The 26,363-nt window shown below is 49.6% G+C and overlaps 1 protein-coding gene across 1 annotated transcript in view; it reads right to left on the reverse strand.

The window, feature by feature from the left end:
• SMAD4 (SMAD family member 4) overlaps window positions 1-20,063 on the reverse strand; it is a 41,823-nt gene extending 21,760 nt beyond the window's left edge. The window contains exons 1-5 of the mRNA XM_077790514.1: window positions 19,810-20,063; window positions 11,342-14,842; window positions 6,261-6,435; window positions 5,079-5,108; window positions 4,454-4,654 (exon numbers count right to left, since the gene is read on the reverse strand). Of these exons, the coding sequence (XP_077646640.1) occupies window positions 4,454-4,654; window positions 5,079-5,108; window positions 6,261-6,435; window positions 11,342-11,590 (655 nt within the window). The 5' untranslated portion in view covers window positions 11,591-14,842; window positions 19,810-20,063. The remainder of the gene's footprint in view (window positions 1-4,453; window positions 4,655-5,078; window positions 5,109-6,260; window positions 6,436-11,341; window positions 14,843-19,809) is intronic.
• Between the last annotated feature and the right edge of the window lie 6,300 nt (window positions 20,064-26,363).

Consider the following 26,363-nt stretch of genomic DNA (forward strand, 5'->3'; position numbering starts at 1 on the left):
CAAAAAAACCCCAAAATTTTGGGGGTTTCGGGGCCGTTTTTAAAGGTTTTTTGTTTCGACCAATCAGGAAGCTCGAAGGGGGTGCGGCGACCAATCGGAGCCGCTGGTTGTCAAGCCAAAAAAAGCCTAAAATTGTGTTGACCAATGGGAGGCCAGAGAAAAAAAATCCCGAAATTTTGGCGGGTTTTGGAGGTTTTTTGGGGTTTTTTGGTTTCGACCAATCGGGAAGGGAGAAGGGGGTGGGGTGTTCTGGCTCGGCCAATCAGAGGCCAGAATTCAGGGAGATTGTCCAATGGGAGCCAAGCTACCAAAATAACAAAATTTTGGGGGTTGGGGATCCCAAAAATCCCAAAATTTTGGGTTTAGAAATCCCAAAAATCCCCAAAATTTTGAATTTAGAAATCCCAAAAATTCCAAAATTTTGGGTTTTAAAAATCCCAAAATTCCCAAAATTTTGAATTTAGAAATTCCCAAAAATCCCAAAATTTTGGTTTTTTGGGATCCCAAAATTCGGTATTTGGGACCCCAAAAATCCCAAAAATTTTGGGTTTAGAAATCCCAAAATTCCCAAAATTTGGGTTTTAAAAATCCCAAAAATCCCAAAATTTTGGGTTTTAAAAATCCCAAAAATCCAAAAAATTTTGAATTTAGAAATTCCCAAAAATCCCAAAATTTTGGTTTTTTGGGATCCCAAAATTCCCAAAATTTTGTTTTTTTGAAATCCCAAAAATCCCCAAATTTTGGGTTTAGAAATCCCAAAAATTACAAAATTTTGTTTTTTTGAAATCCCAAAAATCCCAAAATTTTGATTTTTTGGGATCCCAAAATTCCCAAAATTTGGTTTTTGGGACCCAAAAAAATCCCAAAAATTTTGGGTTTAGAAATCCCCAAATTCCCAAAAATTTTTGTTTTTAGAAATTCCAAAAATCCCCAAAATTTGGGTTTTAGAAATCCCAAAATTCCCAAAATTTTGTTTTTTTGAAATCCCAAAAATTCCAAATTTTGGGTTTTAAAAATCCCAAAAATCCCAAAATTTTGAATTTAGAAATTCCCAAAAATCCCAAAATTTTGGTTTTTTGGGATCCCAAAATTCCCAAAATTTGGTTTTTGGGACCCCAAAAATCCCCAAAATTTTGGGTTTAGAAATTCCCAAAAATCCCAAAATTTTGGTTTTTTGGGATCCCAAAATTTTGGGTTTCATTATCCCCAAATTCCCAAAATTTGGTTTTTGGGACCCAAAAAATCCCAAAAATTTTGGGTTTAAAAATGCCAAAATTCCCAAAATTTTGAAATCCCGAAATTCCCAAAAATCAGTTTTAGGGATCCCAAAATTTGGGGTTTTCGGGACCCAAAAATCCCAAAATTTTGGGTTTTAGAAATCCCAAAATTCCCAAAATTTTTGGGTTTAGAAATTCCAAAAAAACCCCAAAATTTGGGTTTTAGGGACCCAAAAATCTCAAAATTTTGAAATCCCAAAAATCCCAAAAATTTTGAGTTTAGAAATCCCAAAAATCCCAAAATTTTATTTTTTTGGGATCCCAAAATTCGGTATTTGGGACCCAAAAAATCCCAAAAATTTTGGGTTTAGAAATGCCAAAATTCCCAAAATTTTGGTTTTTTGAAATCCCAAAAATCCCCAAAATTTGGGTTTTAAAAATCCCAAAAATCCCCAAAATTTTGGTTTTTTGGGATCCAAAAATCCCAAAATTTTGGGTTTAGAAATCCCAAAAATCCCCAAAATTTTGAATTTAGAAATCCCAAAAATTCCAAAATTTTGGGTTTTAAAAATCCCAAAAATCCCAAAAATTTTAAATTTAGAAATCCCAAAAATCCCAAAATTTTGTTTTTTTGGGATTCCAAAATTTTGGGGTTTTGGGGCGGTTTTTTTTGGGGTTTTCGTTTCGACCAATCAGGAAGCTCGAGGGGGGCGGGGCGTTCTGGCTCGGCCAATCAGAGCCCAGAATTCACCGGGATCGTCCAATGGGAGCCAAGCTGCCAAAAATCCCCAAAATTTGATATTAATTAGGGTTAATAAGGTGTTAATTGGGGTTAATTAGATATTAATTAGGGTTAATTAGATATTAATTAGGATTAATTTGTGAAATAGGAAATATTAATTAGGGTTAATTAGACACTCATTAGGGTTAATTAGACGTTAATTGGGGTTAATAGCTGTGAAGGGAGATGTTAATTAGGGTTAATTACATATTAATTAGGGTTAATAAGGGAAATGGGAGATATTAATTAGCATTAATTGGATATTAATTAGAGTGAATTAGATAATAATCAGGGTTATTAGCTGTGAAAAGAAATATTAATTAGGGTTAATTAGATATTAATTCAGGTTAATAGCTCTGAGTGGAGATACTAATTAGCGTTAATTAGCTACTAATTAGGGTTAATTAGATATTAAGTAGGGTTAATAGCTGTAAAGGGATATATTAATTAGGGTTAATTACATATTAATCAGGGTTAATAGCTGTAAAGGGAGATGTTAATTAGGGTTAATTAAGTATTCATAAGGGTTAATTAGTTATTAATTAGGGTTAATAGGTGGAATGGGTGATATTAATTAGGGTTAATTAGGTATTAATTAGGGTTAATTAGATATTCATTAGGGTTAATAGGTGTGAAGGGTGATATTAATTAGGCTTAAGTAGATATTAATTAGGGTTAATAGGTGTAATGGGAGCTATTAATTAGGGGTAATTACATATTAATGAGGGCTAATAGCTGTAAAGGGAGATATTAATTAGGGTTAATTAGATATTAATTAGGGTTAATAGGTGGAAAGGGACATATTAATTAGGGTTTAGTATTAATTAGGGTTAATAGCTGTGAATGCAGATATTAATTAGGGTTAATTAGATATTAATTAGGGTTGATAGCTGTGAAGGATGATACTAATTAGGGTTAATTAGCTATTATTAATTAGGGTTAAAAAGATATTAATTAAGATTAATAGGTCTGAAGGGAGATATTAATTAGGATTAATTAGATATTCATTAGGGTTAATAGGTGGAATGGCAGATATTAATTAAGGTTAATTAGATACTAATTAGGATTAATTAGATATTAATTAGGGCTGATCAGATATTCATTACGGTTCTCATGATCCACTGAACTCGCCTATTAATAAACACATCTCATTTGCATATTAATGACCCCGGTCCATTTCTCACGCAACGCATTAATTATTAAACCCGCGTTAATTTGCATACTAATTTGCATATTAATGATCCCACCCCTTCCGCCCCGCCCTCCCTTTCCCCTTATTCTTTATTAAATCCACATTAATTTGCATGTTAATTTGCATATTAATGACCCCACCCCTTCCGCCCCACCCTCCCTTTCTCATAAAATCCACATTAATTTGCATACTAATTTGCATATTAATCACCCCACCCTTTCCACCCATGCCCTCCCTTTCTCCTTATTATTAAATCCACATTAATTTACATATTAATTTGAATATTAATCACCCCACCCCTTCTGCCCCCGCCCTCCCTTTCTCCTTACTCTTCTTCATTAAATCCACCATAATTTACATACTAATTTGCATAATAATCACCCCACCCCTTCCGCCCCGCCCTCCCTTTCCCCTGACCATTCTCCCATTGAACTCCCACATTAATTACGAAACCCCTACTAATTTGCATACTAATTTGCATATTAATGACCCCACCCCTTCCGCCTCCGCCCTCCCTTTCTCCTTATTATTAAATCCACGTTAATTTACATACTAATTTGCATATTAATCACCCCACCCCTTCCACCCCCGCCCTCCCTTTCCCTTGACCATTCTCCCATTGAACTCCCACATTAATTACGAAACCCATACTAATTTGCATACTAATTTGCATATTAATGACCCCACCCCATCCGCCTCCGCCCTCCCTTTCTCCTTATTATTAAATCCACATTAATTTACATACTAATTTGCATATTAATGATCCCACCCCTTCCGCCCCCGCCCTCCCTTTCCCCTGACCATTCTCCCATTGAACTCCCACATTAATTACAAAACCCGTACTAATTTGCATACTAATTTGCATATTAATGACCCCACCCCTTCCGCCTCCGCCCTCCCTTTCTCCTTATTATTAAATCCACATTAATTTGCATACTAATTTGCATATTAATGACCAAACCCCTTCCAACCCTGCCCTCCCTTTCCCCTGACCATTCTCCCATTGAACTCCCACATTAATTACGAAACCCGTACTCATTTGCATACTAATTTGCATACTAATTTGCATATTAACGACCCCACCCCTTCCGTCCCCGCCCTCCCTTTCCCATGACCGTTCCCACACGCAACTCCCGCGTTCCTCCGCACACGCTAATGACACGCAAACCAACAAATCCCCTCTCTCCCGCCTCCTGTCGCGTGTACATCGCGTGTTAGCCCACACGCCAATTAATTAACCCTTAATTAAGCTCATTAACTCACCCGCCGGCGCCACCGGCACCCCGGCGAAGTTGGCGCCGCCGGCCTCGCCCGGCGCCATCATGGCGGCGGCGGCCGGGTAGCCCTCGGAGGACACGCGTGACGCTGGCGTGTGCTGCACCGTGGGCGGGGCCCGGGCCTCGGGCGCCGCCTCGAAGTCACGCGTGTACTCGTCCTTCACCAGCATGGCGGCCGCCGGGGGGGCTGCGGACACGCTAAGGTCACACGTGGGCGGGGACGCGCAAAGTGAGGGGGGAACACGCTACGGTCACGCGTGTGCGGGAATGGGAATGTGGGAAAGGAGGGGGAACACGCTAAGGTCATACGTGGGCGGGCATGGGAACGTGCTAAGGTCATACATGTGCGGGGACACGTGAAGGGAAAGGAACACGCTACGGTCACGCGTGTGCGAGAACATGGGAAAAAAAGAGGAACATGCTAAGGTCATGCGTGAACTCGTCCTTCACCAACATGGTGACGGCCGGGGGGGCTGCAAACATGCTAAGGTCTCACATGTGCGGGAACATGCTAACGTCATGTGTGTGCGGTACTGGGAACATGTGAAGGGAGGGGGAACACGCTAAGGTCACACATATTACACGTATGTAACACACGTGTCCCGACTCACCTGAGCTCTGCAGCGTCAGCCCCGAGAGATCTGGAACATACAAAGAACACGCCAAGGACACGTGTGAGGTGGGAGGCGCCCGGAACATGCTAATGCCATGCGTGTGACATGTGTGTGAACATGTGAAAACACGCTTGGAGCAAAAAAATGCCAAAAAGTCACGTTTGAACACGCTTGTGGCACGCGAAATGCCTTAGCGTGTTCTTAGCGTGTTCTTAGCATCTTACGTGCGTGTGAGCTCCGTGTTCAGCCACCCACACCCATGACATGTATGTGAACATGCCAAAACATGCTTTAACTCAAAACATCGCCATAAACCGGCCAAAAATCGACCTTTTAACGCGCTTTTTACATGTGAAACGGCTTAGCATGTTCTTAGCATGTTTGCGTGTGTGCGATCACCGATGCCGGGCGGTCACGGTTATGACATGTGTGTAAACATGTGAAAACATGCTTTGGGCAAAGAAACGGCCATAAAACGGCCCAAAATCCAAGTTTTAACACGCTTTTTACATGCGAAACGGCTTAGGATGTTGTTAGCGTGTTCACGTGTGTGCAATCACCGATGGTGGGCGAGACATGCATGGAAACACGCCAAAACACGCTTCAAAAAAAAAAAAACGCCATAAAACAGCCAAAAATCGACCTTTTAAGGCGGTTTTTACACGTGAAACGGCTTGGCATGTTCTTAGCATGTTCACGTGTGTGCAATCACCAATGGTGGGCGAGACATGCATGGAAACACGCCAAAACACGCTTCAAAAAAAATAAACGCCATAAAACAGCCAAAAACCGACCTTTTAAGGCGCTTTTTACACGCGAAAGGGCTTGGCATGTTCTTAGCATGTTCACGTGTGTGCGATCAGCGATGCCGGGCGCTCACACTTGCGCCACGTGTGTGAACACGCTAAGACGCGCTCGGAGCCAAATCCCCTTTGAAACGCCCACGAAATGGCCGCAAAGCGACCTTGTAACACGCGTGTTACACAGGAGGTGGCTCGGCGTGCTCTTAGCATGTTGTTACCATGTTCTGCGTGCGTGAGGTGCGTGTTCGCCCCCCCGCTCCCACGACACGCGCCAAAACACGCTTTGAACGGAAAGAAACGGCCGTTTCGACGCGGTTTTTTTTTGGTTTTTCCGCGCACACGCGTGGCACACGCGTGTTCACGCGTGCGCGCTGACCGATGCCGGGCGAGACGACGCGCTCGTAGTGGTAGGGGTTGACGCAGACGCTGTCGCACTTGAGGTCGAAGGCGAACTGGCAGTACTTGACGTGCTTCAGCTCGTTCTTGTGCAGGTCCGGCCAGCGCCAGAGCCGCGCGTAGATCACGTGGGGGAAGCCCTTGCGGCCCGCGACCTGCCGGGACACGCCAAAACACGCGTGTTACATGGGAGAACATGTGTGTTACACGGGAGAACACGCGTGTTACACGGGAAAACATGTGTTATATGGGAAAACATGTGTGTTACAGGGGAAAACGCGCGTAGATCACGTAGGGAAAGCCCTTGCGGCCTGCTACCTGCCGGGGACATGGGAAAACATGTGTGTTACATGGGAGAACATGTGTGTTATATGGGAAAATGTGTGTTACATGGGAAAACATGTGTTATATGGGAAAACATGTGTGTTACATGGGAAAACGTGTGTTATATGGGAAAACATGTGTGTTACATGGGAAAACACGCGTAGATCACGTGGGGGAAGCCCTTGCGGCCTGCTACCTGCGGGACATGGGAAAACACGCGTGTTACACGAGAAAACACGCGTGTTACACGGGAAAACGTGTGTTACATGGGAGAACATGTGTGTTACATGGGAAAACATGTGTGTTATATGGGAAAACATGTGTGTTACATGGGAAAACATGTGTGTTATATGGGAAAACATGTGTGTTACATGGGAAAACATGTGTGTTACATGGGAAAACATGTGTGTTATATGGGAAAACATGTGTGTTATATGGGAAAATGCGCGTAGATCACGTAGGGCAAGGCCTTGCGGCCCACCACCTGCGGGGACATGCCAAAACATGCGTGTTACACGGGAAAACACGCGTGTTACATGGGAAAACACGTTCGTTACACGGAAAAACATGTGTGTTACAGGGGAAAACGCACGTAGATCATGTGGGGGAAGCCCCTGTGGCCCGCCACCTGCAGACACGGGAAAACATGTGTGTTACATGGGAGAACACGCGTAGATCATGTGGGAGAAGCCCTTGCGGCCCGCCACCTGTGGGACATGGGAAAACATGTGTCTTACATGGGAAAACATGTGTGTTATATGGGAATACATGTGTAGATCACGTGGGGAAAGCCCTTGCGGCCCGCTACCTGCGGGACATGCCAAAACACGCATGTTACATGGGAGAACATGCGTGTTACACGGGAAAATGCGCGTGTTACATGGGAAAACATGTGTGTTACATGGGAAAATGCACGTGTGAGAGAGGAAAACAGGTGGAGTTGTTGTCATGTGGGAAACACGCGTGTCAGAGAGGAAAACATGTGTGTTACACGGGACAACACGCCTAGATCATGTGGGGAAAGGCCTTGCGGCCTGCTACCTGCGGGACATGGGAAAACATGTGTGTTACATGGGAGAACATGTGTGTTGCATGGGAAAACATGTGTGTTACATGGGAAAACATGTGTGTTATATGGGAAAACATGTGTGTTATATGGGAAAACATGTGTGTTATATGGGAAAATGCGCGTAGATCACGTGCGGGAAGCCCTTGCGGCCCGCGACCTGCCGGGGACATGCCAAAACACGCGTGTTACATGAGAAAACACGCGTGTTACATGGGAAAACATATCTGTTACAGGGGAAAACATGTCTGTTACATGGGAAAACGCGCATAGATCATGTGGGGAAAGGCCTTGCGGCCTGCTACCTGCGGGGGAACATGCCAAAACATGTGTGTTACATGAGAAAACATGTGTGTTACACGGGAAAACATGTGTGTTATATGGGAAAACATGTGTGTTATACGGGAAAACATGTGTGTTATATGGGAAAACATGTGTGTTACATGGGAAAACATGTGTGTTACACGGGAAAACGTGTGTTATATGGGAAAACATGTGTGTTATATGGGAAAACATGTCTGTTACATGGGAAAACGTGTGTGTTATATGGGAAAACATGTGTGTTACATGGGAGAACACGCGTAGATCACGTGGGGGAAGCCCTTGCGGCCTGCTACCTGCCGGGGACATGCCAAAACACGCGTGTTACATGGGAGAACATGTGTGTTGCATGGGAAAACGTGCGTGTTATATGGGAAAATATGTGTGTTATATGGGAAAACATGTGTGTTATATGGGAAAACACGCGTGTTATATGGGAAAACATGTGTGTTACATGGGAATACATGTGTAGATCACGTGGGGAAAGCCCTTGCGGCCTGCCACCTGCGGGACATGGGAAAACATGCGTGTTATATGGGAAAACATGCGTGTTACATGGGAGAACATGTGTGTTATATGGGAAAATGCGCATAGATCATGTGGGGGAAGCCCTTGCGGCCTGCTACCTGCCGGGACATGGGAAAACATGCGTGTTACATGGGAAAACATGTGTGTTATATGAGAAAACATGTGTGTTATATGGGAGAACATGTGTGTTATATGGGAGAACATGTGTGTTATATGGGAAAATGCGCGTAGATCACGTAGGGAAAGGCCTTGCGGCCCGCCACCTGCGGGGACATGCCAAAACACGCGTGTTACATGGGAGAACATGCGTGTGAGAGAGGAAAACACATGGAGTTGTTGTCATGTGGGAAACACGCGTGTGAGAGGGGAAAACATGTGTGTTACACGGGAAAACACGCCTAGATCACGTGCGGGAAGCCCTTGCGGCCCAACACCCGCGAGCATGGGAAAACACGCGTGTTGCATGCGGAAACATGTGTTACGTACGAAAACGTGTTACATGGGAAAACACGTGTGTGAAAGGGGGTAACATGTAACATGTAACATGTAACATATAACATGTAATATATAAGATGTAATGTGTAATATGTACTATGTAACATGTAACTTGTGACATGTACCATGCACCAGGGAATATGTAATATGCAACACGTAACATGTAATGTGTAACATGTAACATGTCATGTGTATTATGTAACAGGTAATATGTCATATGTAACGCGTAACATGCAATATGTCATATGTAACGTGTAGCATGTAGTGTGTAATATGGAACATGTAATGTGCAATATGCAAGAAGTTACGTGTAACATGTAACTTAATGCGTCACATGTAACATGTAATATGTACCATGTAACATGGAATGTAGAACATGTAAAATGTCATATGTAAATGTAATATTTAGTATGTGACATGTAACGTGTAACATGTAACATTTAATACATAACATGTAATATGTACCATGTCACATGTAACGTCGAATATGTAACATGTAACATGTCACATGTAATATGTCATATGTCATATGTGACACGTTGCATGTAATATGTAATAAGTAATGTGTAACATGTAATGCAATATGTAATATGTAGCATGTCACATGTAATACGCAACATGAAACACGTAACATGTTATATGTCGTATGTAACGTGTAATATGCAACATGTAACAGGTAATATGTAGCATGTAACATGTAATATGTAACATGTAATATTTAATATGTCATATGTAACATGTAATGTACTGTGTAATATGTAGCATGTGACATGTAACACATAATAAGTAATATGTAATATACAACATGTAACAGCTAATATGCAACATGCAACATGTAACATTTAACATGTAATATGTAACGTGTAACATGTAGTATGTGGCGTGTAACATGTAATACGTAACATGCCACATGTAATATGTATTATGTAACACGTACCATGTAATATGTAACATGTACCGAGTAATCTGTAATGTGTAACATGTAATATGTAACGTGTAACACGTAATATGTAGCATGTCACATGTAATATGTGATGTGTAAGATGTAGCATGTAACATGTAATGTGTGACATGTAATGCCTAATACGTAATATGTAATATGTAGCATGTAATATGTAACATGTAACACATAATATGTAGCATGTCACATGCAATATGTGATGTGTAACATGTAACATGTAATGTGTAACATGTAATGTCTAATAAGTAATATGTAACATGTAACATGTAATATGTAACATGTAACACGTAATATGTAGCATGTCACATGCAATATGTGATGTGTAACATGTAGCATGTAACGTGTAACGTGTAATGCCTAATACGTAATATGTAACATGTAACATGTAATATGTAACATGTAACACGTAATATGCAGCATGTCACATGCAATATGTGATGTGTAACATGTACTGTGTAACATGTAATGCCTAATATGTAACATGTAACATGTAACATGTAACATGTAATATGTAACATGTTACACGTAATATGTAGCATGTCACATGCAATATGTGGTGTGTAACATGTAATGCCTAATACGTAATATGTAATATGTAATATGTAACATGTAACATGTAACATGTAACATGTAACACATAATATGTAGCATGTCACATGTAATATGTGATGTGTAACATGTAGCATGTAACGTGTAACGTGTAATGCCTAATACGTAATATGTAACATGTAACATGTAATACGTAACATGTAACACGTAATATGTAGCATGTCACATGCAATATGTGATGTGTAGCATGTACTGTGTAACATGTAATGTCTAATACGTAATATGTAACATGTCACATGTAATATGTAACATGTAACACGTAATATGTAGCATGTCACATGCAATATGTGATGTGTAACATGTAATGTGTAACATGTAATGCCTAATACGTAATATGTAATATGTAGCATGTAATATGTAACATGTAACACGTAATATGTAGCATGTCACACGCAATATGTGATGTGTAACGTGTAACATGTAATGTCTAATAAGTAATATGTAACATGTAATATGTAAGATGTAGCATGCAACGTGTAATGTGCAACATGTAGCACGTAACACGCAATGTCTAATGAGTAACATGTAGCATGTAACATGTAATACGTAACATAACACACAGCACGTAACCTGTAACACGCAACACTTCACCCGCAACGCGCAACACGCAACGTCCCACGCGACTTGCACCACGCCGCGTGCAACACATCCTACACCCCATGCAGCGTGCAACACGCGCCACCTAACACGTAACACCCCAACCCCCAACAACACGCCCTCAACACGCCACCAACACGCCAGCGCCACGCGTGCCCACCTGCAGCCGCCCGTCCAGCGTCCGCTGGATGGTGACGCACTTGCTGGGGTGGGCGCCGTTGGTGGTGATGGCGGCGATGAGCGAGTCCAGCTCGTCCTTCTTCTCCTTCAACTTCTTGACCAAGCTCTCGATGGCGCGCTTGGCGAACGTCTCGCTCTCGCCGCCCTGCCGGTGGCACATCAGGCTGTGCACGATGCTCAGGCACGCGTCGCCGCTCGTCGGCGTGCCCGCCGCCGGCATGCTCTCCATGGGACACGCGTGTGCGGCGGCGGCGGTCGGTGGGGTTCCTTCAAGGCTCGGGGAGTTCTTTGGGTTTGTTGTGATTTTCGGAGGGTTTCGCTCGACGTTCGTTGGGTTTCGTCAAGTTTTGGGGCGTTTCGGGCGCGGCTTTTTTGGGGTTTTGTGGAGTTTTGGAGGGTTTGGGTGGCTTTTGTTGGGTTTTGTCAAGATTTGGAGGTTTTGGGTGGCTTTTGTTGGGTTTTGTCAAGATTTGGAGGGTTTGGGTGACTTTCGTTGGGTTTTGTCAAGATTTGGAGGTTTTGGGCGTCGGTTTTTGGGGTTTCGTGGAGTTTTGGAGGTTTTGGGCAACTTTTGTTGGGTTTTGTCAAGATTTGGAGGTTTTGGGCGACTTTTGTTGGGTTTTGTCAAGATTTGGAGGTTTTGGGCAACTTTTGTTGGGTTTTGTCAAGTTTTGGAGGTTTTGGGCGACTTTCGTTGGGTTTTGTCAAGATTTGGAGGTTTTGGGCGACTTTCGTTGGGTTTTGTCAAGATTTGGAGGTTTTGGGCGACTTTCGTTGGGTTTTGTCAAGATTTGGAGGTTTTGGGCAACTTTCGTTGGGTTTCGTCAAGTTTTGGGGCGTTTCGGGCGCAGCTTTTTTGGGGTTTCGTGGAGTTTTGGAGGTTTTGGGCGACTTTCGTTGGGTTTTGTCAAGATTTGGAGGTTTTGGGCAACTTTTGTTGGGTTTCGTCAAGATTTGGAGGTTTTGGGCGTCGGTTTTTGGGGTTTTGTTGAGATTTGGAGGTTTTGGGTGGCTTTTGTTGGGTTTTGTCAAGATTTGGAGGGTTTGGGCAACTTTTGTTGGGTTTTGTCAAGATTTGGAGGGTTTGGGCAACTTTTGTTGGGTTTCGTCAAGATTTGGAGGTTTTGGGCAACTTTTGTTGGGTTTTGTCAAGATTTGGAGGTTTTGGGCAACTTTTGTTGGGTTTTGTTGAGATTTGGAGGTTTTGGGCAACTTTTGTTGGGTTTCGTCAAGATTTGGAGGGTTTGGGCAACTTTTGTTGGGTTTCGTCAAGATTTGGAGGTTTTGGGCGACTTTCGTTGGGTTTTGTCAAGATTTGGAGGTTTTGGGCAACTTTTGTTGGGTTTTGTCAAGATTTGGAGGTTTTGGGCGTCGGTTTTTGGGGTTTCGTTGAGATTTGGGGGTTTCACTCGACGTTCGTTGAGTTGCTTCAAGTTTTGGGGCGTTTCGGGCGCGGCTTTTTTGGGTTTTGTCAAGTTTTGGAGGTTTTGGGCAACTTTTGTTGGGTTTTGTCAAGTTTTGGAGGTCTTGGGCGACTTTTGTTGGGTTTTGTCAAGATTTGGAGGTTTTGGGCGTCGGTTTTTGGGGTTTCGTTGAGATTTGGAGGTTTTGGGCAACTTTCGTTGGGTTTTGTCAAGATTTGGACGTTTCGGGCGCGGCTTTTTTGGGGTTTTGTCGAGTTTTGGAGGGTTTGGGTGACTTTTGTTGGGTTTTGTCAAGATTTGGAGGTTTTGGGCGTCGGTTTTTGGGGTTTCGTTGAGATTTGGAGGTTTTGGGTGGCTTTCGTTGGGTTTTGTCAAGATTTGGAGGGTTTGGGCGTCGGTTTTTGGGGTTTCGTTGAGATTTGGGGGTTTCGGTTGATGTTCGTTGAGTTTCTTCAAGTTTTGGGGCGTTTTGGGCACGGCTTTTTTGGGTTTTGTCAAGTTTTGGAGGTTTTGGGCAACTTTTGTTGGGTTTTTTCAAGATTTGGAGGTTTTGGGCAACTTTTGTTGGGTTTTGTCAAGATTTGGAGGGTTTGGGTGTCGGTTTTCGGGGTTTTGTCAAGATTTGGAGGTTTTGGGCGACTTTCGTTGGGTTTTGTCAAGATTTGGAGGTTTTGGGCGACTTTCGTTGGGTTTCGTCAAGATTTGGAGGTCTTGGGCAACGTTTTTTGGAGTTTTGTCGAGTTTTGGACGTTTCGGTTGCGGCGTTTCTGGGTTTCTTCCGATTTCTGAGGTTTTGGTCAACGGGTTTTGGAGGTTTCGTTGAAATTTGGAGGTTTCGGTCGACGTTTGTTGAGTTCCTTCAAGTTTTGGACGTTTCGGGAGTCGCTTTTTTGAGTTTCTTCAGATTTTGGAGGTTTCAGGCGTCGGTTTTTGGGGTTTCGTCGCGTTTTGGAGGTTTCAGTCAAAGCTTTTTGACTTTCTTCCGATTTTGGAGGTTTCGGGCGACGTTTTTTGGAGTTTCGTTGAGTTTTGGAGGTTTCAGACAAAGCTTTTTGAGTTTCTTCAAGTTTTGGACGTTTTGGGAGCGGCTTTTTAGAGTTTCTTCCAATTTTGGAGGTTTTGGGTGACGTTTTTGGGCTTTCGTCAAGTTTTGGAGGTTTCACTTGACGTTTGTTGGGTTTTCGTTGACTTTTGGACGTTTCGGGCAACGTTTTCTGGGTTCCCTTCAAGTTTTGGATGTTTTGGTCGCGGCTTTTTGGAGTTTCTTCCGATTTTGAATGTTCCGCTCAACGTTTTTTGGGGTTTCCTTCAAATTTTGGCTGTTTCGGTCGAGGTTCTTTGATCTTCTTGCAATTCTGGGAATTTCGGGCGCGGCTTTTTTGAGTCCCTTCAACTTTCGGCTTCGACGCGGCGGTTTCGGAGGTTTAAGTCGACGTTTTTTGGGGTTCTGTTCAAATTTTGGCTTTTCCTGCGCCGATTTTGGATGTTTCGGTCGACGTTTTTTGGGTTTCCTTCAAATTTCGGCCATTTCAGCGATGCTTTTTTTGCCTTTCTTCCAATTTTACCTTTTTTGCGCCAATTTTGGATGTTTCGCTCGACGTTTTTTGAGTTTCTTCAAATTCCTGCCGTTTCGGGCACCGTTTTTTGGGGTTTCTTCGATTTTTTGACGTTTCGGGCGGCGTTTTTTGGGGTTTCTTCTGGTTTTTGGCCGTTTCGGGCGCAGCTTTTTGGAGTTTCTTCAAATCTCGGCTTTTCCGCAACAATTTTGGACGTTTCACTCGTCGTTTTTTTGGGGTTTCTTCAAATTTCGGCCATTTTGGTCACGGCTTTTTGCCTTTCCTCAACTTTTAGCCGTTTCAACCGCCGTTTTTTGCCTATCTTCAGATTTTGGCCGTTTCGGTGGCCGTTTTTTGGGTTTCCTTCCAATTTTGGCCGTTTGGGTGGCGGGTTTTTTGCTTTTCTTCAAATTTTGGGTGTTGTGGTCACAGCTTGTTGACTTTCCTCAAATTTCAGCTTTTCTGCTGCGATATGGCGCGGTTGGGTGGCGGCGTGACTTTCTTCCCCAAAAAAAAATTTGAAAGGGATGGGAAGAGATCGAGTTGAATGAAATATAAAAGAATAAAGTTTCAATAAATCGAATTGAAATCAATTTTCAACGCAGAGTGGCAACCAAAGCCACCTGCAGGATCTCTGGGTCACTCTGGGCACAGGATCCCTGGGTCACTCTGGGCACAGGATCCCTGGTCACTCTGGGCACAGGATCCCTGGGTCACTCTGGGCACAGGATCCCTGGTCAGTGTGGGCACAGGATCCCTGGTCAGTGTGGGCACAGGATCCCTGGGTCACTCTGGGCACAGGATCCCTGGTCAGTGTGGGCACAGGATCCCTGGTCACTCTGGGCACAGGATCCCTGGTCAGTGTGGGCACAGGATCCCTGGTCAGTGTGGGCACAGGATCCCTGGTCAGTTTGGGCACAGGATCCCTGGTCAGTGTGGGCACAGGATCCCTGGTCAGTTTGGGCACAGGATCCCTGGTCAGTGTGGGCACAGGATCCCTGGTCAGTGTGGGCACAGGATCCCTGGGTCACTCTGGGCACAGGATCCCTGGTCACTCTGGGCACAGGATCCCTGGTCAGTGTGGGCACAGGATCCCTGGTCACTCTGGGCACAGGATCCCTGGTCAGTGTGGGCACAGGATCCCTGGTCAGTGTGGGCACAGGATCCCTGGGTCACTCTGGGCACAGGATCCCTGGTCACTCTGGGCACAGGATCCCTGGGTCAGTGTGGGCACAGGATCCCTGGTCAGTGTGGGCACAGGATCCCTGGTCAGTGTGGGCACAGGATCCCTGGATCAGTGTGGGCACAGGATCCCTGGTCAGTGTGGGCACAGGATCCCTGGTCACTCTGGGCACAGGATCCCTGGGTCACTCTGGGCACAGGATCCCTGGTCAGTGTGGGCACAGGATCCCTGGTCAGTGTGGGCACAGGATCCCTGGGTCACTCTGGGCACAGTATCCCTGGTCAGTGTGGGCACAGGATCCCTGGGTCACTCTGGGCACAGGATCCCTGGTCAGTGTGGGCACAGGATCCCTGGTCACTCTGGGCACAGGATCCCTGGTCACTCTGGGCACAGGATCCCTGGTCAGTGTGGGCACAGGATCCCTGGTCAGTGTGGGCACAGGATCCCTGGTCACTCTGGGCACAGGATCCCTGGGTCACTCTGGGCACAGGATCCCTGGGTCACTCTGGGCACAGGATCCCTGGTCAGTGTGGGCACAGGATCCCTGGTCAGTTTGGGCACAGGATCCCTGGGTCACTCTGGGCACAGGATCCCTGGTCACTCTGGGCACAGGATCCCTGGGTCACTCTGGGCACAGGATCCCTGGTCACTCTGGGCACAGGATCCCTGGGTCACTCTGGGCACAGGATCCCTGGGTCACTCTGGGCACAGGATCCCTGGGTCACTCTGGGCACAGGATCCCTGGTCACTCTGGGCACAGGATCCCTGGGTCACTCTGGGCACAGGATCCCTGGTCACTCTGGGCACAGGATCCCTGGTCAGTGTGGGCACAGGATCCCTGGGTCACTCTGGGCACAGGATCCCTGGGTCAGTGTGGGCACAGGATCCCTGGGTCACTCTGGGCACAGGATCCCTGGGTCACTCTGGGCACAGGATCCCTGGTCAGTGTGGGCACAGGATCCCTGGTCACTCTGGGCACAGGATCCCTGGGTCACTCTGGGCACAGGATCCCTGGTCAGTGTGGGCACAGGATCCCTGGTCAGTGTGGGCACAGGATCCCTGGGTCACTCTGGGCACAGGATCCCTGGTCAGTGTGGGCACAGGATCCCTGGTCAGTGTGGGCACAGGATCCCTGGGTCACTCTGGGCACAGGATCCCTGGTCAGTGTGGGCACAGGATCCCTGGTCAGTGTGGGCACAGGATCCCTGGGTCACTCTGGGCACAGGATCCCTGGTCACTCTGGGCACAGGATCCCTGGGTCAGTGTGGGCACAGGATCCCTGGTCAGTGTGGGCACAGGATCCCTGGTCAGTGTGGGCACAGGATCCCTGGTCAGTGTGGGCACAGGATCCCTGGTCACTCTGGGCACAGGATCCCTGGGTCACTCTGGGCACAGGATCCCTGGTCACTCTGGGCACAGGATCCCTGGGTCACTCTGGGCACAGGATCCCTGGGTCAGTGTGGGCACAGGATCCCTGGGTCACTCTGGGCACAGGATCCCTGGTCAGTGTGGGCACAGGATCCCTGGTCACTCTGGGCACAGGATCCCTGGGTCACTCTGGGCACAGGATCCCTGGTCAGTGTGGGCACAGGATCCCTGGGTCACTCTGGGCACAGGATCCCTGGTCACTCTGGGCACAGGATCCCTGGTCAGTGTGGGCACAGGATCCCTGGTCACTCTGGGCACAGGATCCCTGGTCAGTGTGGGCACAGGATCCCTGGTCAGTGTGGGCACAGGATCCCTGGTCAGTGTGGGCACAGGATCCCTGGTCAGTGTGGGCACAGGATCCCTGGTCACTCTGGGCACAGGATCCCTGGGTCACTCTGGGCACAGGATCCCTGGTCAGTGTGGGCACAGGATCCCTGGTCAGTGTGGGCACAGGATCCCTGGTCAGTGTGGGCACAGGATCCCTGGTCAGTGTGGGCACAGGATCCCTGGTCAGTGTGGGCACAGGATCCCTGGTCAGTGTGGGCACAGGATCCCTGGTCAGTGTGGGCACAGGATCCCTGGGTCAGTGTGGGCACAGGATCCCTGGTCAGTGTGGGCACAGGATCCCTGGTCACTCTGGGCACAGGATCCCTGGTCAGTGTGGGCACAGGATCCCTGGGTCAGTGTGGGCACAGGATCCCTGGTCACTCTGGGCACAGGATCCCTGGTCAGTGTGGGCACAGGATCCCTGGGTCACTCTGGGCACAGGATCCCTGGTCACTCTGGGCACAGGATCCCTGGGTCACTCTGGGCACAGGATCCCTGGTCAGTGTGGGCACAGGATCCCTGGGTCAGTGTGGGCACAGGATCCCTGGTCAGTGTGGGCACAGGATCCCTGGTCACTCTGGGCACAGGATCCCTGGGTCACTCTGGGCACAGGATCCCTGGTCAGTGTGGGCACAGGATCCCTGGGTCACTCTGGGCACAGGATCCCTGGTCACTCTGGGCACAGGATCCCTGGTCAGTGTGGGCACAGGATCCCTGGTCAGTGTGGGCACAGGATCCCTGGTCACTCTGGGCACAGGATCCCTGGGTCACTCTGGGCACAGGATCCCTGGTCACTCTGGGCACAGGATCCCTGGTCACTCTGGGCACAGGATCCCTGGGTCACTCTGGGCACAGGATCCCTGGTCAGTGTGGGCACAGGATCCCTGGTCAGTGTGGGCACAGGATCCCTGGGTCACTCTGGGCACAGGATCCCTGGTCAGTGTGGGCACAGGATCCCTGGGTCACTCTGGGCACAGGATCCCTGGTCACTCTGGGCACAGGATCCCTGGTCACTCTGGGCACAGGATCCCTGGTCAGTGTGGGCACAGGATCCCTGGTCACTCTGGGCACAGGATCCCTGGGTCACTCTGGGCACAGGATCCCTGGTCAGTGTGGGCACAGGATCCCTGGGTCACTCTGGGCACAGGATCCCTGGGTCACTCTGGGCACAGGATCCCTGGTCAGTGTGGGCACAGGATCCCTGGTCACTCTGGGCACAGGATCCCTGGGTCACTCTGGGCACAGGATCCCTGGTCAGTGTGGGCACAGGATCCCTGGTCAGTGTGGGCACAGGATCCCTGGGTCACTCTGGGCACAGGATCCCTGGGTCACTCTGGGCACAGGATCCCTGGTCACTCTGGGCACAGGATCCCTGGGTCACTCTGGGCACAGGATCCCTGGTCAGTGTGGGCACAGGATCCCTGGTCAGTGTGGGCACAGGATCCCTGGGTCACTCTGGGCACAGGATCCCTGGTCAGTGTGGGCACAGGATCCCTGGGTCACTCTGGGCACAGGATCCCTGGTCACTCTGGGCACAGGATCCCTGGTCACTCTGGGCACAGGATCCCTGGTCAGTGTGGGCACAGGATCCCTGGTCACTCTGGGCACAGGATCCCTGGGTCACTCTGGGCACAGGATCCCTGGTCAGTGTGGGCACAGGATCCCTGGGTCACTCTGGGCACAGGATCCCTGGGTCACTCTGGGCACAGGATCCCTGGTCAGTGTGGGCACAGGATCCCTGGTCACTCTGGGCACAGGATCCCTGGGTCACTCTGGGCACAGGATCCCTGGTCAGTGTGGGCACAGGATCCCTGGTCAGTGTGGGCACAGGATCCCTGGGTCACTCTGGGCACAGGATCCCTGGGTCACTCTGGGCACAGGATCCCTGGTCAGTGTGGGCACAGGATCCCTGGTCACTCTGGGCACAGGATCCCTGGGTCACTCTGGGCACAGGATCCCTGGTCACTCTGGGCACAGGATCCCTGGTCACTCTGGGCACAGGATCCCTGGGTCACTCTGGGCACAGGATCCCTGGTCAGTGTGGGCACAGGATCCCTGGTCAGTGTGGGCACAGGATCCCTGGTCAGTGTGGGCACAGGATCCCTGGTCAGTGTGGGCACAGGATCCCTGGGTCACTCTGGGCACAGGATCCCTGGTCAGTGTGGGCACAGGATCCCTGGGTCACTCTGGGCACAGGATCCCTGGTCACTCTGGGCACAGGATCCCTGGGTCACTCTGGGCACAGGATCCCTGGGTCACTCTGGGCACAGGATCCCTGGTCAGTGTGGGCACAGGATCCCTGGGTCACTCTGGGCACAGGATCCCTGGGTCGCTCTCCACTCTGCGCTGCTCGCTGTGTCTGCTCGCCCGTTCCCTTCCCACATCCCAAACTTTGTTCCGGGCCGGGCGGTGTTTCCCCGGCCCAGCGCGGTGTCCCGGCTCCGGCCCCGGGGCCGTCCCGCGGGGAGCCGGGCCGGTGCCGCGGTTCGGGGAAGGGTCCCGGGCGCGGGCCCGGCCGGTCCGGCCTTACCTGGGCGCGGCCGCCGAGGGGGCGCGGGCAGGCCGGGGCCTCCGGCCCGGGCGCGGCGGCGGCGGCTCGGGGCAGCCCCGGCGCCGCTGCCGCTGCCGAGGTGTCGGTGCCGGTGCGGTGCCGGTGCTGTGCCGGTGCTGTGCCCGTGCCCGTGCCCGTGTCCCGCTCGCTCCGGTCGCTTTCGCCGCCGCCGCTGGTCCCGACACGTCCGGGCCGCTGCCACCGCGCATGCGCCACATCCGGGTCCCGCCGCGCCTGCGCCACATCCGGGTCCCGCCGCGCATGCGCCACATCCGGGTCCCGCCGCGCATGCGCCACATCCGGGCCCCGTGGCGCATCCGCCATATCCGGGTCCCGCCGCGCATGCGCCACATCCGGGTCCCGCCGCGCATGCGCCACATCCGGGTCCCGCCGCGCATCCGCCACATCCGGGTCCCGCGGCGCCTGCGCGGGCGGGCGCGTTGTGTTTGTGGTTGGCGGGCGGCGCGCCGCGGGGAGAGCGGAGCGGGCGGGCTGCGCTCCGGGGAACCGGGATTTCGCTGCATCCCACGGGATATCACGGGATCCCACTGCATCCCACGGGATATCACGGGATCCCACTGCATCCCACGGGATATCAAGGGATTCCACTGCATCCCACTGGATTCCACAGCATCCCACAGCAATCCACAGCATCCCACTGGATTCCACAGGGTCCAGCTGGGTCCCACTGGATCCCGCTGCATCCCACGGGATCTCACAGGATCCCACAGCATCCCACGGGAACCCCCAGCATCCCACTGTATCACACAGCGTCACTATGGATCCCATGGAATCCCACGGGATCCCAATGGAGCCCCCATCATTATGCTGGATCCCACAGCATCCCACGGGATCCCAGAGTGTCCCACGGGATCCCACTGGATCCCACAGCATCCCACGGGATGCAGGATGCGGGATAGCCCCAGGGAACCAGGAGTGCGGGCAGCATCCCTTCCCCACCCTGGCAGCACCCCCGAGCTCTGCGGGACACGGACCCTCCCTGGGCACTCCAGGGATGGGATCCAACCCTCCCTGGGCAGTTCCAGTTCCTGAGCCCCCTTCCATGGGGAAATTCCTGCTGGTTCCACCCTGAGCTGCCCTGGCCCAGCCTGAGGCCGTTCCCTCTCCTCCTGTCCCTGTTCCCTGGGAACAGATCACAAATCCCCCCCGGCTGTCCCCTCCTGTCAGGAGCTGTGCAGAGCCACAAGGTCCCCCTGAGCCTCCTTTGCTCCAGGCTCAGCCCCTTCCCAGCTCCCTCAGGAACTCTCCAGCCCCTTCCCAGCTCCCTCAGGAACTCTCCAGCCCCTTCCCAGCTCCTCAGGAACTCTCCAGCCCCTTCCCAGCTCCTCAGGAACTCTCCATTCCCTTCCCAGCTCCTCAGGAACTCTCCATTCCCTTCCCAGCTCCTCAGGAACTCTCCATTCCCTTCCCAGCTCCTCAGGAACTCTCCATTCCCTTCCCAGCTCCTCAGGAACTCTCCAGCCCCTTCCCAGCTCCTCAGGAACTCTCCCAGAATTTGGCACTCGCAGCCCTGCCCGCAGCTCTGCCTCCCCTCTCCTCATCTCCCCAGGCCAGCTCGGCTGGAAAGGAAAAGCTGTTTTAGAACTGAAGCCTTGGACATTCCTGCCCTCGCAGTGTGGAGCTGGCATTGGACACAGGGCAGGATGTGCTGTGCCCCCGGAAAAATGCGATGTGCTTTTCCTGAGTCCAACAGGATTTTGGCAAGGCACTGGCGCGCTGTCACAGCCGCCCTAATGAGAACCAAGAATAATGGGAATTTTAAAAAATTGTTGTGTTGCCCTGTCAAAACTTTTCCTGCTCTTGCTGTTCAGTCATTTACAGTCACTTCCACACGCTGAAGGCCTTAGGTTGAAAAGCAATATATAATACTGCTGCATTTGTCATCCCTAGGTGTAATTGCAGCCTCTCCGCACCAGGATTCGCCGGGTGAGGCACAAATTACCTTTTCCTGGAGGAATTCTGGCTGGGAGATGAGATCTCCAGCCCAAGGCGGTGTCCCACACCGGGCACTCGTGGCCCTGCCGCCTTGGCCAGCCCCACAGCAGCACCCCGCGTGCCAGGGGCGGGTTGAATTAGCACTAATTAAAGAGATAACGAGCACAGCCCCTTCTGCCTGCAGCCACCTGCACCCTCAGCCAAGGAGATCTCCTCACACCCAGCGGAAGTGCTGGGGTTTGTGTGGTGAACCTGGCAGTGCCACCCTGAACTCAGCTCTTGGAGAGGCCTTGTGAGCTTGGGGACAATGTCGGGGCTGGTTTTCATTGCAGGAGCTGCAGGGCCGCTGCATCGGGGCTGGGTGCCGTGCAGAACCACCCCTGCAGCACAAGCGTTGCATCGCATCCCAGCTCTCGGGGCTCTGGCAGCGGAGGTGACCCCGAGAATTCCAAAATTCCTTTCTTCCAGCCCACCCAGCCGAAGCAGGAGTGGGAATGCATAGGGTTGGTTTCTCGAGGTTGTTAATTCTCTATTATCTGCAGCGTTCTTTCTCAAGGAGCTGCGCTCTGTCCAGCAGGTCACTGTGCACAGAATCCGCCCTTGGGATGGTGTTTACATTCTACACCAAAAACTACCTCTTACAATAATGTAAACATAGTTTGTAGTACCTATGATTTATGTTGGACAGTTTGTCTGTACCTTAAACCAACAGAAAAGTGTCACCAGCACAGCAAGACATGGAGGGCAAGGAGAAGGAGAAGGAGAAGAGAAGGAGAAGGAGAAGGAGAAGGAGAAGGAGAAGGAGAAGGAGAAGGAGAAGGAGAAGGAGAAGGAGAAGGAGAAGGAGAAGGAGAAGGAGAAGGGAAGGAGAAGGAGAAGGGAAGGAGAAGGAGAAGGAGAAGGAGAAGGAGAAGGAGAAGGAGAAGGAGAAGGAGAAGGAGAAGGAGAAGGAGAAGGAGAAGGAGAAGGAGAAGAGAAGGAGAAGGAGAAGAGAAGGAGAAGGAGAAGAGAAGGAGAAGGAGAAGGAGAAGGAGAAGGAGAAGGAGAAGGAGAAGGGAAGGAGAAGGAGAAGGAGAAGGAGAAGGAGAAGGAGAAGGAGAAGGGAAGGAGAAGGAGAAGGAGAAGGAGAAGGAGAAGGGAAGGAGAAGGAGAAGGAGGAGAAGAGAAGGAGAAGGAGAAGGAGAAGGAGAAGGAGAAGAAGGAGAAGAGAAGAAGAAGGAGAAGGAGAAGGAGAAGGAGAAGGAGAAGGAGAAGGAGAAGGAGAAGGAGAAGGAGAAGGAGAAGGAGAAGGAGAAGGAGAAGGAGAAGGAGAAGGAGAAGGAGAAGGAGGAGAAGAGGAGAAGGAGAAGGAGAAGGAGAAGGAGAAGGAGAAGGAGAAGGAGAAGGAGGAGAAGAGGAGAAGGAGAAGGAGAAGGAGAAGGAGAAGGAGAAGGAGAAGGAGAAGGAGAAGGAGAAGGAGAAGGAGAAGGAGAAGGAGAAGAAGAGAAGGAGAAGGAGAAGAAGGAGAAGGAGAAGGAAAAGGAGAAGGAGAAGAAGGAGAAGAGAAGAAGAAGGAGAAGGAGAAGGAGAAGGAGGAGAAGGAGAAGGCCAGGACATGCTCAAATCCCTCCATCTTGTCCCCTTGAACCCCACTGGAAAACCCCCAAAATTCTACTTTTTCACCCTGTGTTAATTCAACCACCACGCCACTCAAACCCTTGTGGCTTGTAACTCCTCACACAGAGTTGGCAGCTTTTTCCATGGGCTAAAATCAAAGCCACGGGTGTTTTTGTCTTGTGCCAGGGTCTGGGGACAGCCAGGGCAGCCAGAGGGGTGAGCTGGGCTCTGGCAGTGCCCCGGAGCACCCTGTGTTTATAAACACCTCTGTTCCAAAGCCACTGCCCCGAGCTGCCCATCGCCGTGTTCCTATTGTTAATAACAACAATAATGAATTTAATTATGAACACAAATTAATAATTCGCCATTCATAACACAAAATGCGCTCAGCTGTCCCCGTGGCTCCGCGCCAATCCTCGGATTTCAGGGAGAGCTGGGCCAGCCCTGCCGGCTCGGCAGGACGCACATTTCTGGAACCAAAACCACGCCAGGCGGATAATTAACCGCTGCTCCTTACAGACAAACGTAGCGCAGCGAGAGACAACTCTTTCCAAAGCCTGTTAGAAAAAGAACACAAAAAACAAACAAAATCATAACAGCAACAAACAAATCAAAACAAAATCCCCAAAAAACACAAAAAATACCCCCACAACAGCAACAAAATGCTGTCACAAAACTTTTCACGTCTCCTTCCGTCCCCCTTCCTCCTTCCCACACCGTGAAAAGCTTCTTCTGCAGTTCCAACAAGTCCTTCTGCTGGTAACCGCTAAAAAAACCCAAGAAAGGAACTAAACTTAGAGGAACTCTTCCAGGAAGGCACAAGGATGTTCAAAACCATTTCTTCAAAGCTTAAAAATTAATTTTAAAGTCTTCCTTGACATGTTAAAACTCCCTGATGGCCCAGAGCAGGGTCCTTGTCTGCTGTCAGGGGAAACTCTCGGGCACTTCTGGTTGAATGAGTTTTGCTCTCTGGAAACGAGCAAATGATTAATGGAAGGACAAACTCATTGAGAAAATCGTCAGTTTGTGGTCCAAACCTCTCCTGACCGGCACACACGTTCCCAATAATTAAATTCAGGTTTCATTAGCAGTCAGAATTATGAGGCGGTTTGGTAGCCGGACTTTCAGGGGAGGGGAGCAAGGAAGGACACGCGTGTCTGCTAGGAAAGAGGAAACTGTAACTCGTGTTCAAACAACAAACGTGCCAAATGGCAAACAGAGGGGCTTTACACACCCTGAGAGCTCCGTGTGCTCTGATTGTACATCACCGCAGCACGGAGTGTGCTCCGGGTGCCCAAACCAATGATTGTTTGAACTGACAGCACACGGCCCGGCCTTGAGGGCAGAACAGGCAGACTTCAGCTTTTCCTCCGGGTCAGGGGAAAGGAACATTTCCCCTTTGTTGCAGAGGATACACAGAAGGTGCTCATTTTGCCCTGGGAATGTATTCTGCACAGAGGACACATCTTTTCCTCCCCTCTCTTGTCATGAGATACTTTCACTCTTCTGTAGGCATTTCTTTGGGTTTTTAATCTTATTTTTAATTTTAATGACGCTTTGTCACTCTCTGCTCAACACATTGTGTGCCTCTAGAGAAGGGGTAGCAGGCACATAAATTCTTTTTTCTTTTCTTTTTTTTTTTTAGCTCCTGAAACTCCTGCTAGTTTTTCCAGACCATCCCAAGAGCAAGCTTCAGAGATCTCTGCCTGGCTACACCCCAACCGTGCAGAGGAGAATACTCATCCCACACCCCTTGACTTTCAGCACAGGATAAACGGGTTCAGAACAGCATTCGTGTGACAGTCACACAGCCAAGGCCCAGACAGGACAGGGGGAGAGGCCCTGAGGTGTTCCTTCAGTGTGATACCATCGGACACTGCTGCCCTTTCCCCAAAATGACCCAATCAGAGCCCAGAATGAAACCCTGAACCTGTGCAGTGAAATGACTGGGGCAGCTGTGGATGGCGTAACACCGGGGGTTGGGCCGTGTTTGGGTGTAACACCGGGGGTTGGGCCGTGGATGGTGTAACACCGGGGGTTGGGCCGTGTTTGGGTGTAACACCGGGGGTTGGGCCGTGGATGGTGTAACACCGGGGTTGGGCTGTGGATGGGTGTAACACCGGGAGTTGGGCCGTGGATGGTGTAACACCGGGGGTGTGGCTGTATTTCGGTGTAACACCGGGGGTTGGGCCGTGTCTGGGTGTAACACCGGGGGTTGGGCCATGTTTGGGTGTAACACCGGGGGTTGGGCCATGTTTGGGTGTAACACCGGGGGTTGGGCTGTGGATGGGTGTAACACCGGGGGTTGGGCCGTGTCTGGGTGTAACACCGGGGGTTGGGCCGTGTCTGGGTGTAACACCGGGGGTTGGGCCGTGTTTGGGTGTAACACCGGGGGTTGGGCCGTGTCTGGGTGTAACACCGGGGGTTGGGCCGTGTCTGGGTGTAACACCGGGGGTTGGGCCGTGGATGGTGTAACACCGGGGGTTGGGCTGTGTTTAGGTGTAACACCGGGGGTTGGGCCGTGTTTGGGTGTAACACCGGGGGTTGGGCCGTGTTTGGCTGTAACACCGGGGGTTGGGCCGTGTTTGGGTGTAACACCGGGGGTTGGGCCGTGTCTGGGTGTAACACCGGGGGTTGGGCCGTGTTTGGGTTTAACACCAGTGGATTTGTGCTGGAATTTGAAATATAATTTCAGGATTTTAGGTTTGTAAGTTAAAGTTTAGAATTGAATACGGGATTTGATTTGAGATTTTGGAAAAGGTTTCTAAACTTAAGTGTAAGAAGTACGAATGTGGATTTATAATTTAAAGCAGAGACACGTTAAGTAAAGATTAGTGTTTTAAATCTCAAGATGTAGAAAAAATAAAAGTAGTCATAAAAGTAATCAATAAATTTAAAATGCAGTACTGTAAGTTTGTGTGTTATAATTAACTAACAAACTTACACTGTAACATGAATCTACAAGATAAAATATTCAAATA

Source organism: Lonchura striata, chromosome Z, assembly GCF_046129695.1.
Source record: "Lonchura striata isolate bLonStr1 chromosome Z, bLonStr1.mat, whole genome shotgun sequence".
Classification (NCBI taxonomy): Eukaryota; Metazoa; Chordata; class Aves; order Passeriformes; family Estrildidae; genus Lonchura; species Lonchura striata.